Source organism: Meriones unguiculatus, chromosome 1, assembly GCF_030254825.1.
Source record: "Meriones unguiculatus strain TT.TT164.6M chromosome 1, Bangor_MerUng_6.1, whole genome shotgun sequence".
NCBI lineage: Eukaryota > Metazoa > Chordata > Mammalia > Rodentia > Muridae > Meriones > Meriones unguiculatus.
The window spans coordinates 7,339,703-7,355,463 of NC_083349.1; the positions used below are offsets into that span (position 1 = coordinate 7,339,703).

Below are 15,761 nucleotides of genomic sequence, written 5' to 3' on the forward strand. Positions count from 1 at the left end.
CAGCTTCTTATAAAAAATTACTTGTTGGAGAATTTTGCTCTCAGAATATTTCTGTTGGAAGTGAGACAGCGTGACAGATTGATTGATTAACTTTTTAAGTGTTGTCAGTGTGATTGAGGCTGATGGAGTGCAGTCTACATGTGGGAGATGAGTGCCAGAGGCTATTCATTTGCGGACATACTCTGGGTCTCTGCCACACAACCCCTGACCGTTTAATTCAGAATGGTAAACAACTTTATTTTCTGTCAATCATTTTTACAGGTTCAGATGGTGAGCAGTTTAAGAAGTGGAAGAAATGTGACCTTTCGTATTTTGGATGTGGACTGGTGCACATCAGATAAGGTGATCTTGGCATCTGATGATGGGTGCATCAGAATCCTGGAGATGTCAATGAAGTCTACGTGTTTTAGAATGGATGAGCAGGAGTTAATAGGTAAGGAAGTCATACTCCTGAGAGGGTGCTTATTGTCACAGGCTCTGATTATCTAGAGAGAGGGAGACTGCTGCTTCATTTCATAGGACTCTTGGGAAGATGTGCATCTAATGACTTTTCAGTAATAAGCTTTATATGTCCTGCATTGTGGATCAGTGGAGATCCACTCTGTGAATCATGGTGTTTGAGTCCTGTCTGTGATTTATGTGATCAATCAGAGCTAAACTAGGGGATTGCAGTATCTTGCTCCTTTCTTGTGTGGTTGCTTTGGGTTTGTTTTGTTTTTTTACAAGAACAAAAAAATGTAAAAAAAAAAAATTCTGCATGCATGACTTGATTTTCCTAAGGAATAAATAAGATTGCAAGCATATCCATCCATCCATCAGTTTAAAGGGCAGCTCCCATCTGTTGGAGTGAGGTTCATCTTGAGAAAGCTCTTTCAGAGGGCAACAGTGGTTCCGATCCTAACTGGAGTAGACCAGGACTTCCAGTTCCACGTGTCCTCTAGGCATGTCCTCCACGCACACTCCTAGCTCTCTGACTTGTAGAAAACTTCTTGAGCGCCATGTTTATTCTTTTACTGACTCAACTCAGACTTGTCTGTGCTCTGCAGAGTCAGTTACTCTTGGACACTTGAGAGACTGAGGCTTTGTAAGCTGCCCTCACTTCTTGAGGTGCTGGGGTCGCTGCCGCACTGCTGCTGGCGTTGGTGGGGTCACTGCCGCACAGCTGCTGGTGTTGCTGAGGCAGCCGCTGCACAGCTGCTGGCGTTGGTGGCTCTCTGTCACACGGCTGCTGGCGTTGGTGGGGTCACTGCCCCGTGGCTGCTGGCATTAGTAAGGTCACTGCCGTATGGCTCTGGTGTTGGTGGGGTCACTGCCCCGTGGCTGCTGGCATTAGTAAGGTCACTGCCGTATGGCTCTGGTGTTGGTGGTGTGCTTGTACCTTCCGTGTGCTGTGTTTTACTTCTTGTCACCCCTGACCCTGCACACTGCACTATGACACTAGCACTTCTCTGTAGCCGGGACTGTCACCAGATGAAGTCGAAGCTTCTTGTTGCATTCCCATACTTGATCTTGAGTCATCTGTCAGCTCTGCAGAGATGTCAGGACCTCCTCACCAAGGGAAAAAAGCAGAAACACACACTTTAAACTTGGCCCGCCAAGGAAATTGAGGGAATATTAAGGGTGATGTCTAAAAATTACAAAACAAATAGTTACAACTTCTTCTGTTAAGAAGTAGATACAGTCCTAGTCCTTGGAAATTTTTTTTCACCTTTTCTTTAAAAAGACGCTGAAAAGCTCTGTCATCACTTTAATGTATTCTAAATGAAACTGACTACAGAACTGGAGTCCATCATATTAAGCTGGTATGTTGTACTCATCATACTTGAATTTTTACTAATTTAGGAAGAAAAAAATTACATCAGTTTAGTCTCTAGTGTTACAGTCTCAGCCAGTAAAGTGAATTTTAAACTAGTGATGTGGAAGGGTCGTGCTGGGCACCAGCTTCCCAGGGAGGGCACAGAAAAGAGCCTTTCCTAGGCTCTAAGTGTGTTTGCCTTCTTTCTTTCATCACACTACTGTATCACCAGCTACAAGGCTCTAGGTTTTAAAGAAGAATATAATTATCAGGATATTTAGGGAATAACTAATGACCTTTGTTTGTGAGTAGCATTTTAGGTGCTTTATTGAATCAGCAGAAAAATTCTCAGGTGTAAAAACATAGTAGCAGAAACATTTCTCAGCTTTTCTGACTCAAGTTGAAAAACTTGAGCACTGTATTCATCTCCAATTTAATTTTTATTTGACACATAGAATCATGTTTGCTAAAGCAACATGGCTTCATAGAAGCATAATGAGCCATGTGTGTTGCTTTAAATTTTCTAGAAATAACATCTTATGAACTAAAAAGAGATAAGGTTGATTTTTTAATGAATATTTTATTTAAATATATTAAAATATTATTTCAAATATAATCTTTATAAATCGTTACGACGATATTTTTGCCTTTTTAAGCACAAAGTCTTTAAGATTTTTGGTAGTTTATCTTTATTGAAAAGTAAACTGGGATAGTTATAATATAGAGAATAGCTTTTCAGCAGAAATATTTGAGCCCTGTTTAGATTTTATAACATTTTATGTGAGCAGCAGCTATGTGTATCTGAGTCACTCTAGGTCTACTTAGAGGTTACATAATGACTGAGTCAAGTATCAGAATTTTTTAAAATTATTCATTCTCTTCATCATAGGAGCCATCTTTTAGGTGGTCAGTAGCTATGTATGTAACTAGTAGGTATCTTTCATAATAGATGGCACAGTCTACCATACATTTGAGCCATTTTGATTACAGTTTATTCACTTTGTATTCCCGCTGCAGTCCCCTCCCTCATCTCCTCCCAATACTGCCCTCCCTCCCTCATCTCCTCCCAATCCCTTCTCCAAGTCCACTGATAAGGGAGGTCCTACTTCTTTCCATCTGACCCTAGCCTATCAGGTCTTATCAGGACTGGCTGCATTGTCTTCCTCTGTGGCCTGATAAGGCTGTCCCCGCCTCAGAGCCAGCCACTGAGTTTATGTCAGAGACAGTCCCTTTCCCTTACTAGGGAATGCTGTTCCCCTTACTAGGGAACCCACTTGGAGACTGAGCTGCCATGGGCTACATCTGTGCAGGGATTCTAGGTTATCTCCATGAATAATCCTTGGTTGAAGTATCAGTCTCAGAAAGACCCCTTTGCCCAGATATTTTGGTTCTGTTGCTCTCCTTGTAGAGCTCCTGTTCTCTCCAGGTCTTTCTATCTCCCCTTTTCTTTCATAAGATTCACTGTACTCTGCCCAGAGTTTGGCTATGAGTCTCAGCATCAGCCTTAATACCCTGCTGGGTGGAGTCTTCCAGAGGCCCTCTAGAATCTGGAAACAACCCAGATATCCCTAATTGAGGAATGGATATAGAAATTGTGGTACATTTACACAATGGAATACTGCTCAGCAATTAAAAACAAGGAAATCATGAAGTTTGCAGGCAAATGGTAGGAACTAGAAAAGATCATCCTGAATGAGGTATCTCAGAAGCAGACACACATGGTATATACTCACTTACAAATGGATATTAGACATATAATATAAGATGAACATACTAAAATCTGTACACCTAAAGAAGCTAAGCAAGAAAGAGGATCCTGGGTAAGATGCTCAATCCTCATTCAGAAAGGCAAATGGAATAGACATCAGAAGAGGAAGAAAACAGAACATTTGACCCATATTTAGGTAATTGTGTCTGTTCAAGGGACAGGGAGGAAAGGCTCCATAGGAGCTGGAGGTGACTGGGGAGTGAAAGCCAGTAGGCCCCTAGGCACTAAGTCAAAGGTAGGGAGCCCAGTGGAGAGAGATGCTGAATGTAGCTGCCAGGTAGTAGGGCCTTTGATCCTGTTTCTCTCTACTGGAATATGTTCAAAACAGCCAACTCTTATTTGTTCTACAATGTCCGAATAAGCAACTGCTGCATGTTGGGGGCCGAGGGTGAGAGCCTTGCCTATAGGAAATTATCCCATAGTCCAGAACACTTCAACAGAGAACTCTTGGGAATGACAGAGGTCAGAGGACACCCAATCCCTTCATCAGCAAACTTCTAATAGGTAGATGGACCATGTTAGATTAATAGTCTCAGAAAAACAGGTCTGTGGAACAGGCATTGCAGGTGAATGCAGTTGTTTTTAATAGTTTTTAAATGAGCATATTGGTATGTGTTGAGTCATTATATTGAGTCTTTTATTCAGTAGTATAGAGCTTTGTACCATTCCAGATACTTTAAAAAGGAGAGCAAGAATGCACTACTCAAACGAGTGTAGAGAATCTCTGCTCTGGAGTACGCAACTGGCTGCACCAGGTTTAGGCATTGCTCTCTGCTGACTGCCCTATAAAAAGTCTGTAGCTTTTGTTGAGGTATAAATGTTCATTTTTTTGAGAAATACTCCTTTGCTGTCTAGAGCCTGTGTGGTGCCCATACCTCCTTGTTCCAAGGGCCTCCCTTGCCTTGAAAGCCTTCTTACTACATCAGCCTTGGAATGGGCGATATTCTTTGGACATTTCTCACATGTAAGTAACTTCATTTTTTTTTTATTTGCATAATTTATTTGGGGTTGAAGGACACTCATAAAATTAGCTATGGCTCACAGTCCAGAGCTTAAAAGGAATGAAGCCTTAGAACCAACCAAGCAAAGAGAGATGCTAAAAGGATTCCTATTCTACTCCCATTTTCACTACTGTGTGGGTCCTCTATGGAAGAAGGGGTTAGTGAGACCTTGCAAGTTCAAAGGGTGCTTTCAGGACTGGGTGATGGTCACACAGGGGGGCATGGTGATAGAGGAAAAGGATGAATGTGCAGAGAGCCAAGAGATGTTGGAGGTTCAGGGCCAGTCCTAATTCCTAAACTGTGGAATGTGGAGTGTGTTTATAAAATCAGTGCCTACCTCACTGGAAAAAAGAAAAAAATCGGAGACACATTAGCAATTACTAATTCAATATGCAGTTAACTGAACTTATTGTATGTCGGCGCACAGGTTGGTGCGGGATGAGTCTTACTGTTATTGTTAAGGCAGTTAAGTATTGCCTGAAAACTATCATGGCCATTCTACAGGGCAGAAGAACACATCACTAGTCATTGTTCACTGTAGGTTCTTTGTTACAAGTAGTCTAAACCTGTTCGTTCTTAGAGTCAGCTAACCAATTTTGTCCGCTTTTGGATAGTTGTTGCTCATTTTCTTCTTGTATTCAGTAAGACAAACATAGCCATGAAAATGGTCAGCAAGTCTCAGACACACTGTCATTACTTTGATCTGTAGCCAGAATTTTAACCAGAGGGTATAAAATGGTTATTTCTATATTAATACAACTTTTTTCAGTAAAGAACTATATGGCGTTAAATGCAGAGACAATGAATGATTCAAACTTTTTTCTGCACAGTGATTATCCAGAAAATGAAGAAATAAAGACTCTCCTTCAAGAACAGTTGAATGCATTATCTAAGTAAGCACTCTGTATTTCATAAAAGATAAGAGCATGGGAAAGACACACATTAATTTGACCTTTAAGACGGAAAAAGTTATTTTCCTAAGTGTTAATGGCTTACAGAGAGACCATCTGTTGACATACGCTTGTTCCTTTTTGTAGTCCTATTTGCTAGAAGGACCACTTTAGTCATTATAGGGACAGAGCATTAGTCTCCACCCAGTTCCCAACTCTCAAATGGCTGTGCTCAGACAAGACCAAAAGAAGCTTTGTGTAGTGAGGCTCCATTGTGAATTCCTTACGGAGCTATGCTGAAGAACACAGGCAACTCTGAAACAGCCTGTGCCAGGTGCCGTGAGTGCACAATTCTGGCTAAGAAATTGATGTTTCTTAGAGCCATGAGCATTTAAAAATAAATACTGAGAATTATATTACATGGGGGTGCAGATGAAGTTTGTGGTAAAATATGGCACATTTTTGAAATCTAGACTCTGCCACATATAATAATAACGATGTTTTAACAAGTTGTAGTGCTTGGTTAATGGCAATTTCAAGATAATTATTCGCTTTTCTTTAATTTTTGAAGATTAACATTTGTCTTTAACTGGGAAAATGTAGACTTTAAGAATAATGTCAATAGTGGCATCTCTACACTTGTAGTCAAGCAAAGTATTGCAAGACTACAAAGTCCTGGCCCCTAGTGCTCAGTGCGGTTGACAGCATCCTTCCACTTGTGAAATTGGGAGCCAAGACAAAGTAACCAATCTTAGAAATTCTGAACTTGTATTGTTACATCTCTTTATTTTTTTGTTTGGTTGGAAATGTTTATCCTTCCTCCATCTGGGTTCCTGTCTGCAGTGACATAAAGAAACTCCTGCTTGATCCTGAATTCACTCTCTTGCAGAGGTGCCTGCTGGTTTCCAGGTAATGCTCTCTGACATGTCAAGTGTAAGAGAATTTCTAGTTAACTTCTTTTATTGAGGCTTTGTAAAAATTACAAGTGAACATGTTTTAAAATCTAAGAGCCTCCTTTAGATTGGACTTACAGTCCATTTTAAGAGTAAATACAAACCAGGAAATCAAGTTACATCTTAAATGAGATCTGGGCTTTCTGTGCTACACCAACTTCCACCTATAGGCAGCTTTTAAATTGTGAGCCTCAAGCTATGTATTTATAAACATGCTGATGAGTTACCTTTAACAGCAATAAGCTGTACATCCTGATGCTCAGCAGAGTCACTTAAAATGAAGATATTTCCCTCCATGTTCCAGAGAAGAAGTAGCAGATTATTTTTGACCCTTTATTGGAAGCTCTTACTGTGAAGCTGATGCCCAAACACAATGCTACTAGCAAACCAGGCCTATAGAGCTGTAGCATGTGAAGGGCTCTGTGTGGTCAGGCTTTGTGCTGCTGGGAACCCAGTAACCAGGCTCATGCTTTTCCTGGTGGACTCTGAAGTGGAACACTGTGTTCCTGGTATTGAGACCACTCAAGGCAGCCTGATCAGGCCCAAGAGAGTGGATTCATGGAGGCTTTGCTTTCCTCCTTCCCAGGCTTTATGGCGATGAGTCAGAGCTGCACTTCTGGACAGTGGCAGCCCACTACCTGCACAGCTTGTCCCAAGCCAAGTCTGGGGACATAGCCAAAGAAGGTGCTCCTCGGGACAGGTCGAACAACCCACTGGATATCTGCTATGACGTGCTCTGTGAGAACGCCTATTTCCAGGTGCTGCAGCTTTCTAGAGCAAAGACTTTTACAGATATCTCCTTCATATTGAGGTTGTACTGAGTATCTTAAATTTGGGAAACTTTTAAGCCAAATTAAAGTCCACATCCTAGAAATAAGTGTTAAGGGATGTTTGTATGAGAAAGGTCTGAATCTCTGAAAGCTTAGAAACTCTTAAGTTTTTAATGCACGCAAAATTATTATTAAAATAGTCTTAATTTTATCTTAAATTTTAACTTGGAAGGCTCATTTTAATTTACTCAGTTTAATTTTAAGTAAATCTTAATTTTTTTTACTTGACTTAAAAAATTTGATAGGCCAGACTAAATCAATCAATCTTTTTCTTTGTTTGTTTGTTTCTTTCTCTCTTTCTTTTTTTCCTTCTCTTCTTCCTTCTTCTTTCCTACTTTAGAAATTTCAACTAGAAAGAGTTAATCTACAGGAAGTAAAACGGTCAACTTACGATCACACACGGAAATGCACAGACCAGCTTCTGCTCTTGGGCCAGGTAGGTCAGTTTTGGTGCTTCCCGGAGTTGCTAGTTGATCAAGATTTCAGAGCCTTGTTACACACACACTCACTTACAGATCCATGTGTATGTGCTCACTTGAATTCTTGGCCTTTGCTCACACTCAGCCTTTCTTTAACACTCTCAGAGGTTGTGAGGCCCGTGCCTATGGCTGGCTTACTGCAGCTGCAGCTTCTGTAACACATGGAGCAGCTGTTTGTTTTGTTTTGCTGCACGGGGTTGTGCAGAGCCAACGTAGTCAGTCCCCTGGAGCTATACCAGGCCGGATTTTATGTTTGCCTTAGAGACAAAATGCAGTGCTTTCGTTAGTTTGTACATGTTGATAAAATATCCAGGAGCATGTTTTGAAAGTGTTACCTGTGGGCTGCAGATTTTGACATGCCACATTACAAATTTCTCTTGGAAGAAAACGTTCTTGTAACTAGAGGAGATGTTTCTCTTACTAGACAGACAGAGCTGTGCAGCTGCTGTTGGAAACGAGTGCAGATAACCAGCACTATTACTGTGACTCCCTGAAAGCTTGCTTGGTCACCACTGTCACCTCTTCAGGCCCTTCTCAGAGCACAATTAAGCTGGTGGCAACCAATATGATTGCCAATGGCAAGTTGGCAGGTAAGCCACATGTTAACTGCATCTGTCAGTTCTGGGTTGGGCTGTTGAAGACATATCTCTTTATATATGCTGCAGAAAACTAGTGCTGCTTATAGGATGACCGCAGTCACTATGTGGAACTTATTTGAAACATAAACAATGATTTCAGTGACAGTAGGCATAGGTCCTACAATTTTGAGCGAGGTGTACCTTCCTGATTCATGCTCTAGGGTGTGTTCATACTTACTACCCTGGTTGCTTGAGAGGTAACATTGTAGATCTCTGTTTTGTTGTTGTTTTTCTGAGACAGGGTTTCTCTGTGTAGCCTTGGCTATTCTGGACTTTTAGACCAGGCTGGCCTCAAACTCACAGAGATCTGCCTGCCTCTGCCTCCCTGAGTGCTAGGATAAAACCTGGTTATAGAACTCTGTTCTAATATTTTATTTTAAAATTCAATAGAGCACCTTCCTGTTAGGTCCAGGTTGAATACTCATTATTTGAGATAATTAAGTACAAGACTAAAGTCTAACATGGCTTTACTTTTCAATGATTTGTTAAAGAGAGCACTGCAGGGTCATATGAGGGGCCTGTTCTTCTGTATTCCAGAGGGCGTTCAGTTACTCTGCCTGATAGACAAAGCTGCAGATGCCTGCCGCTACCTGCAGACATACGGCGAGTGGAATCGGGCAGCATGGCTTGCAAAGGTAAGCATTTCCGGTAGGTGTCCTCTCTTCTCCTTTGAAGCTGGTCGACATTTGCTTACTTGCAGTTCCACCTCTGATTGCATGTTTGCTGCTGCTCCTTATTGGTAACAGCACCTGACTCCTCTGTGCCTGGGGCTGACTGCAGTTTGTGATAAACAGCCTCAGGGTTGAATTACAAAGCAAAGCCTGGCTGCTTGTTTCACAGAGGCACACTTACTTTGCTTCTCTGTAGTGTGCAGGATGTTTCTATTCTAACATGAACAACCCTTTTCTCAGGTTAGGTTAAATTCTGAAGAATGTGCAGATGTTTTGAAGCGGTGGGTTGACCACCTTTGTTCTCCACAAGTCAATCAGAAGTCCAAGGCCCTCCTGGTCCTCCTCTCTCTGGGTTGCTTTGTCAGCGTGGCAGAGACGCTTTACAGGTATGTCATGTGTGCCCTGGCCACTCAGGCTGTGCTGGGTGAGCCACTTACTTCAGAGTGTCTCGTACTGTGATGGAGGAGGTTGTACTCAGGTGTGATGTGAGAAGAGAATGATACAGTAATGGCTTATGAAGAAGAACAGAAAGCAGAATAGAGGTATCTTTGTTCATTAGTTATTTGTTGTAGAATCTGTAATATATGCCACACCCAAAGGGCATCTGTTTTAAGAATACAGAAGTCTTTAGACAGTTAAGGAAGAGCCTTCCGTGATAGAGCCGCTGAGCAGAAGGCCTGAGGGCTGTAGAGGCAGATGTGGCACGGTGGGGTGAACACCTCCTTGGGCGGGAGACTGACTCACTGGACACGAGAGGCAGCAAGAGGGACGGCGAATCCGACAGGTGCCGTACCAACTCTTGGCAGTGTGCGCATAACTCAGAAAAGTCGCTGGGCCTGGATTACAGTGGTTCAGAGTACTCAGCACTAGTGAAGCTTGTACTTGAAGAAGTCTGCTCTCCTCTCCTTTATAGAGCAGGGCTTAGAGTAGAGGGCTATTGGCGTGACTTATGAAGCACTCCATTTCCACAAGAAATGTGTACAGAGCTCCAGACAGAAACGCATGCTTGGTTCCATCCACCTATGAAAGATCTTGAGAACTGACTTAATTTGATTGTTATTCATTTTTGAGAACTAACTCATTTTTGTTCTGTTGATCAGCATGAGGTACTTCGATAGAGCTGCCTTGTTTGTGGAAGCCTGTCTTAAGTATGGTGCATTTGAAGTCAGTGAGGACACAGATATCCTTTGCAAGGACATTTGTGCTCAGTGGGGAAAAGGTAACATGTGTGAGGTTTATAATTATATTATATTATATTATATTATATTATATTATATTATATTATATTATATTATATTATATTGAGAAAGATTCATGTTGTGAGTCACCAAACCGAGAAGAGAAGGAAAAGGGGAGGAAGCTGAACCCTAATGGGTTGCTGTACCGCAGGCTGGTTAGAGGAGAGGCAAGGACGACTGCACAGGGAAAGGCCCACAGCCTGTAATATGTAATACTTTCTAAATGATTCAGTGCTGGTACTTTAAAATAGGATTCTTTCAAAATGAGTCATTTTGCACAATATGTTTTATATGCTTACCTAGAAAATACAGGCTAAGAAAATGAAACACCCTCACTGTACCCAGGTGAGGACCCCACTGTATGCAGGTGAGCCTCTGATATGAAATAGGACAGAGCGCCCAAGATGTGCCGTGGAGTCAGGCTGCAGTAAGCTGTCACACCCAGGGACACTGAATTTCTACTAGCCATTTCTATACTGCTGGGATACTTTGTTCTTTGAAAGAATGGACTTGTGGATATAGCCCCCTGGTCCTTGTGTTTGCAAAACTACCTTTTCTCATTGAACTTTTTTTCTTGAGTACATTTGGCCTTGTTTCTGTATTTTGCTTATTTAGCTCTGTACATATTCACTTTTTAAAGGTAAACTAAATCAAAATTTTTGAAAAAGTAAACTAAAGCCTAAGATTAGGCAAGACCAAGCACCTAGTCACTGGTGAGCATGGTCTGGTATCAACTTTTTCAGAACATGACAAAACAGGGCCACCTGAAAACCTAGTGCACAGCTGTCTGTGGCTCTTCCCTAAGCATGTGTTGTGCTCTGACTGCCAGTCTCTTAGAACATTCCACGTGGAATGAGGGTGTGCACAAGCTTCTCTTCTGTCTTCTGCCATTCTCCAGCCCTCGGAGGAGTACAGGCAGTGTGGGAACTGAGAATGCTGGCTGGAGTCTTCTGAAAGAAACCCTGGACTCAGCTGGGGCAGGGTGAAGCATGATTAGATTAAGGTACTTCCTCATAAGGAGGTGCCTCTGTTCATGACATGCTGCTCCTCAGGGCCACCAGGTCCACCTGGAGTGCCTGGGCAGAGCTCTTTCTGGCTTTGGCATCTGTGAGGGACTGCCCCACTTCTTCTCTCCCTTCCTTAACTGAGGTTTACAGAAGCTCGTCACTGCCATCTATGCAGACTATGCCCGGAGCCTGAAAAGCCTAGGTTTTAGACAGGGAGCAGTACACTTTGCTTCAAAAGCTGGAGCGGCTGGCAGAGAGCTGCTGAATGAGCTTGGATCCCCCAAGGGAGAACTAACGGAAGGGTGACATGGTCTGTGCAGGAAATCTCCTGTTGGAAGCAGGCCGTGGGGGAACTGAGCTGACTGTGCTCATGGTCACCAGCATGGTGAGTCCAAACTCATGGAGACCTGGCCCTTGTTAGCTGTGTCACCAGCTTCTTAGGACCGCGGGTGCCCAGCAGCATGGCACATTGATACTGGGAGCGGTTCTGCGTCCCATGTGAGCTCAGAACCCCCGGGGCACACAGTGAGCAAGTGGATACGTCTGTACTTTTGGAAAGTGCTTTTAAGATCCTATGAATACTTTTCAATTTTTGTAACTTAAAAATTCAAGAGACTGAATTGCTGTCCTTTCTAATTATCTAATTTAGAGATGTTTAGGAAATCTGTAGCAAGAGATTGTGCAACTGATGAATTCTCAGATGCAAACTGCGTGTGCCTGTGTTGATAAGCAGTCACTTAGGACACAGCAGGGCAGAAGCATTTGAAGATGGCCACCACAGCACTCTCCTTACCTAGAGAGCAGAGTGGCTTCCTGGCTCTAGGAACGGCTGAATTTCGTATCTGGGACTCGTGTCTTTGTAGAGCATGGCTAAGCTCTCTATCCGGCATTAGTGGGCTCTGGTGGTCTGAATTTTAACTCAGCACACGTTCCAGTAGCCTCATTCTGAAGCCTCTTCTGTGCATTTTCTGCCTTTGTTTTCTTCCACTGAATGTAATTATTATAAATTATTGCTCAGAATTTAAAAATCTGTGACTATAAAAATGAAAAATAAAGGAAAATCCCAGACAAGACTGTTGTTTTGAGTTTTTTCTTTTCCAGATAGGGTATTTGGGGCTCCAAATAACCAAATGGACAATACCTTCGTACCTACTTTATTTCTTCAGGGATGTTGAAAACTACAACTTTAGGGCAAGGTTATAGTCACTGGTTCCCAGCAGCTTAGAGAGATTTCTAGCCTCCCCTGCTCTGACCCCCCACCCCCACCCCGTCTTCCATTGTTGAAGTTAGAGAAGTCAGGGGCACTTGAAGAAGGTGGTTTGTTCCAGACTCCATGTGGCACCTTAGCAAGAAGACTGGGTTGGAACAATGGCAGTAAATCCGAGTTGAGGTAAAAAGGCACAACTTAGTTATCACTCTGCATGTATAGCTGGGGTGCCAGCTTTCCTCCTGCAGCTCCAGCATTTGAAGAAATGAAGCCACTGGCTGCCTGGGATGGAGGCTGGAGAGGAGGGTGTAGGGGGAAGTGTGCTGTTGGCCACTGTCTGTGGTAGGTGGTGAGTAGTTGCATTCTCTTGTCTGCTCGTTGCTGCAAGTGCAGCTCTGCTGGTGTGTAGTCGGGCCTCAATCACTGCCGCTGGTTGTTCATGTTGGAGGACTGATGAGGGTACTTGTGACTGAAGGCAGCTGGCTTCAAGATGCTAAAATGTTACTGCCCTGCCCTTGGCAGAACAGGCTCCCATTCGGGGTCCAAATTGCTGCCCTGTGAAGTCTGAGGGCCAGCTGACCCACCGGCGACAGATTGGCATGGGGCCCCTTGTTACTGTCACAGTGAGCACAGTAGACTCATCCCTAGCTCCCTGTGCTCAGAGCAATGTCAGAAGGTTCATCCCATCTGGCCCTTTGCTGTCTTGGGTTCTCACGAGAGAGGCACCAGAAGTTGTCTGTGCATGGCCCAGGCTGACTTTTATGTCATTTGTGACAATTCTGAGGTAAAAGACATCAGATACTGAAAAGAAAAGGCTCAGTTTCCAGAGCTGTCTTGAAACATGTGAAGCCTATCTGTTTTACTCCAGACACTTTCTGCTGCCAGACCCTCCCTTTATTTAACCTTTTGTCGTTCTCCCATCATTTTTAAGCCAAGACACTTAAAGCCATAAGACAAAAATTAGTTGTGTTTGAAACTAGTGGTGTGCATGCGTGGTGCAGAAACTAATTTGATAAGGAGCAGAAGCATGTGTGCCCCGACTGTGGAGAGACCCCAGACTGAGGTGTGCTCGTGCTTGATGACTGGGCCCCATACAATCCCGCAGAGCTGAGCCAGTGAGTGGAACAATCCGAACTCCCGGGCTGCAGGTAAAACCAACAGGACAAGGTCAAGGAGGAAACTAGCACCACACTGCACAGGCTCCTTGTGGAGGAGACAGATGCAGACTTCTGAAGACTGATGGGAAAGGACCTGCACCATTTTCTCAAGCAGTATTGGGTTAATGTTTGAGTGCTATTCATTAACCTTAGTGTATGATCATGTCCTATTCATTTATCTCTAATTTACCTAAGATTGAAAAGCAGAATTTAGAAACCAGCCATGATGATTAATGATGTCTGACCCACCGGAGTCTTTCTGACAGCACTAACAGTGTCTGTGTCCATTGGAGACAAACACTAAGTCAAAGAACATCTTCTTGCTTCTTTCTGAAAACACCTGATAACTTTAGTGAACTAGGCTGTGACTTCATAACCAACATGCATATCACCTGCCAGCTGCAAGGAACTTTGGTGAGTCACCACTTCAGAACTTGACTCCTTAACACATTGGATTGGCATAGCTCTTGATTGGGCATCTAGTTTTTCAGAAACTTGCTGAGCCTGAGAAGTCCAAGTTCATACAGTTATGGCAGAGGTACAGTTCTGTGATTTCATGTTACTTAGCCTACAGTTACAAAACACCATGACCAAAAAGCAAATTGGGGAAGAAAGGATTTATTTGGCTTACACTTCTTCCATACCACTATTCATCATTGAAGGAAGTCAGGACAGGAACTCAAACAGGGCAGAAATCTGGAGGCAGGAGCTGTGGAGGATGCTGCTTACTGGCTTGCTTCCCATGGCTTGCTCAGCCTGCTCTTTTTAGAGAACCCAGGACCACTGGTCCAGGGATGTCTCTACCCGTAATGGACCGAACCCTCCAACATCAGTAACTAATTAAGAAAATGCCCTACAAGCCAGATCTTATGAAGGTGTTTTCTCAGTTAAGGTTCCCTCCTTTCAGATAACTCTAGTTCGTATGTCAGGTTGACATAGGACCATCCAGCACATGCTAATTAATGTATGTTAACATACACAGGAAAGGAACTTAACTGTTTAACAGGATTTGAGTCCTGTTGTTTTCTCCTTCCCAATGCCCTTTTAGGGATGTTCCTCAGCCAAAATGATACCGTCAGCTGCTGGGTAAGGGGCCTCTGATAGGACTGTGCACTTTGCCAAGGGAGGGCTCAGCTGTGCATACTGCTTCAAATGGGGGCATCAGGAGGTTTGGAGGGACATCTGAGACTAGCCAGCATCGGTACAGCGTTAGGCAAGGTAATGGAGCCTTCCCACTTGACTGGGCTTTGGTAGGTGTTCATTGGCTCTGCAGAGTGTTCTATAAAGTATACTTGCCATAGTCAAGAAGTTTTTATTTTCTCCTAGCTGGTAATCATTCCTTTCTCGTATTTCATTTCCTTTAGCAAATGTGCATAGTATTTTATTGAAGTGCAATATTCAGAAAATGGAGTGCCTGGGCTGTTTAGTTTAACTAACAGCATGCTGTTGATGAATGCAGGGATAGATACACACTTTCAATAGAAGGAAGTGATCTGTCATTTTATGCTTGCTTTCCTGAAATCTATAGACAATTACTTGTTCTTGTCTCAGTATTGTAACAAAAACATGATAAAAAAGAACGTACGAGAGGGAGATTTAGTTTGGGCTCACTGGGGGTACAAAAGCAGGAGGTTGCACTGCATCCATAGGAAGCCCAGTATAGACAGGAAATAGAACCCCGTTCTGAAACATCAAGGGCTTCCCCCACTGACCCACTTCCAAGGAAGTGGAACTCAAACAGGGCAGAGTCTCTGTTTGAGACTCAACCTGCTAAAGGTTCCACGACCTTACTGCTGCCTTTCCCACAGCTAGGAACCAAGTCTTCCAACACCACAGGCTGATGAGGATCACTTCATATTCAAACCAGAACATGGACTCAGTTTGGTCTTTCTCCAGGAATCTAGCCAGTCCCGAATCTGCCCATGAAGTCCTACCAAACACTCTCAGTACCTCTTGTTTGAGGCAGCCCTGCTGACGGCCGAGTAGCATGTACCGGTCCTTTCCTGATCTGCAGGCCCAGTTCGCTCAGTAGCACTGCATCTGTCCCCTGCTAGGAATGTGCCCAGGATCCAGGGTCCCCTCTCAAAGCAGTGAAGCAGCTACAGAGTGCATGAGGCACAGGGGCAT

General features: G+C 43.3%; 1 protein-coding gene across 1 annotated transcript in view; it reads left to right on the forward strand.

Moving 5' to 3' along the window:
- The window catches only part of Wdr11 (WD repeat domain 11), a 46,379-nt gene extending 34,038 nt beyond the window's left edge, over positions 1-12,341 (forward strand). Inside the window, exons 19-29 of the mRNA XM_021649358.2 lie at positions 262-433; positions 4,419-4,527; positions 5,395-5,457; positions 6,298-6,363; positions 6,994-7,165; positions 7,578-7,673; positions 8,141-8,306; positions 8,892-8,989; positions 9,266-9,411; positions 10,126-10,205; positions 11,419-12,341. Coding sequence (XP_021505033.1) covers positions 262-433; positions 4,419-4,527; positions 5,395-5,457; positions 6,298-6,363; positions 6,994-7,165; positions 7,578-7,673; positions 8,141-8,306; positions 8,892-8,989; positions 9,266-9,411; positions 10,126-10,205; positions 11,419-11,576 — 1,326 coding nt within the window. The 3' untranslated portion in view covers positions 11,577-12,341. The remainder of the gene's footprint in view (positions 1-261; positions 434-4,418; positions 4,528-5,394; positions 5,458-6,297; positions 6,364-6,993; positions 7,166-7,577; positions 7,674-8,140; positions 8,307-8,891; positions 8,990-9,265; positions 9,412-10,125; positions 10,206-11,418) is intronic.
- The last annotated feature ends 3,420 nt before the right edge of the window (positions 12,342-15,761 follow it).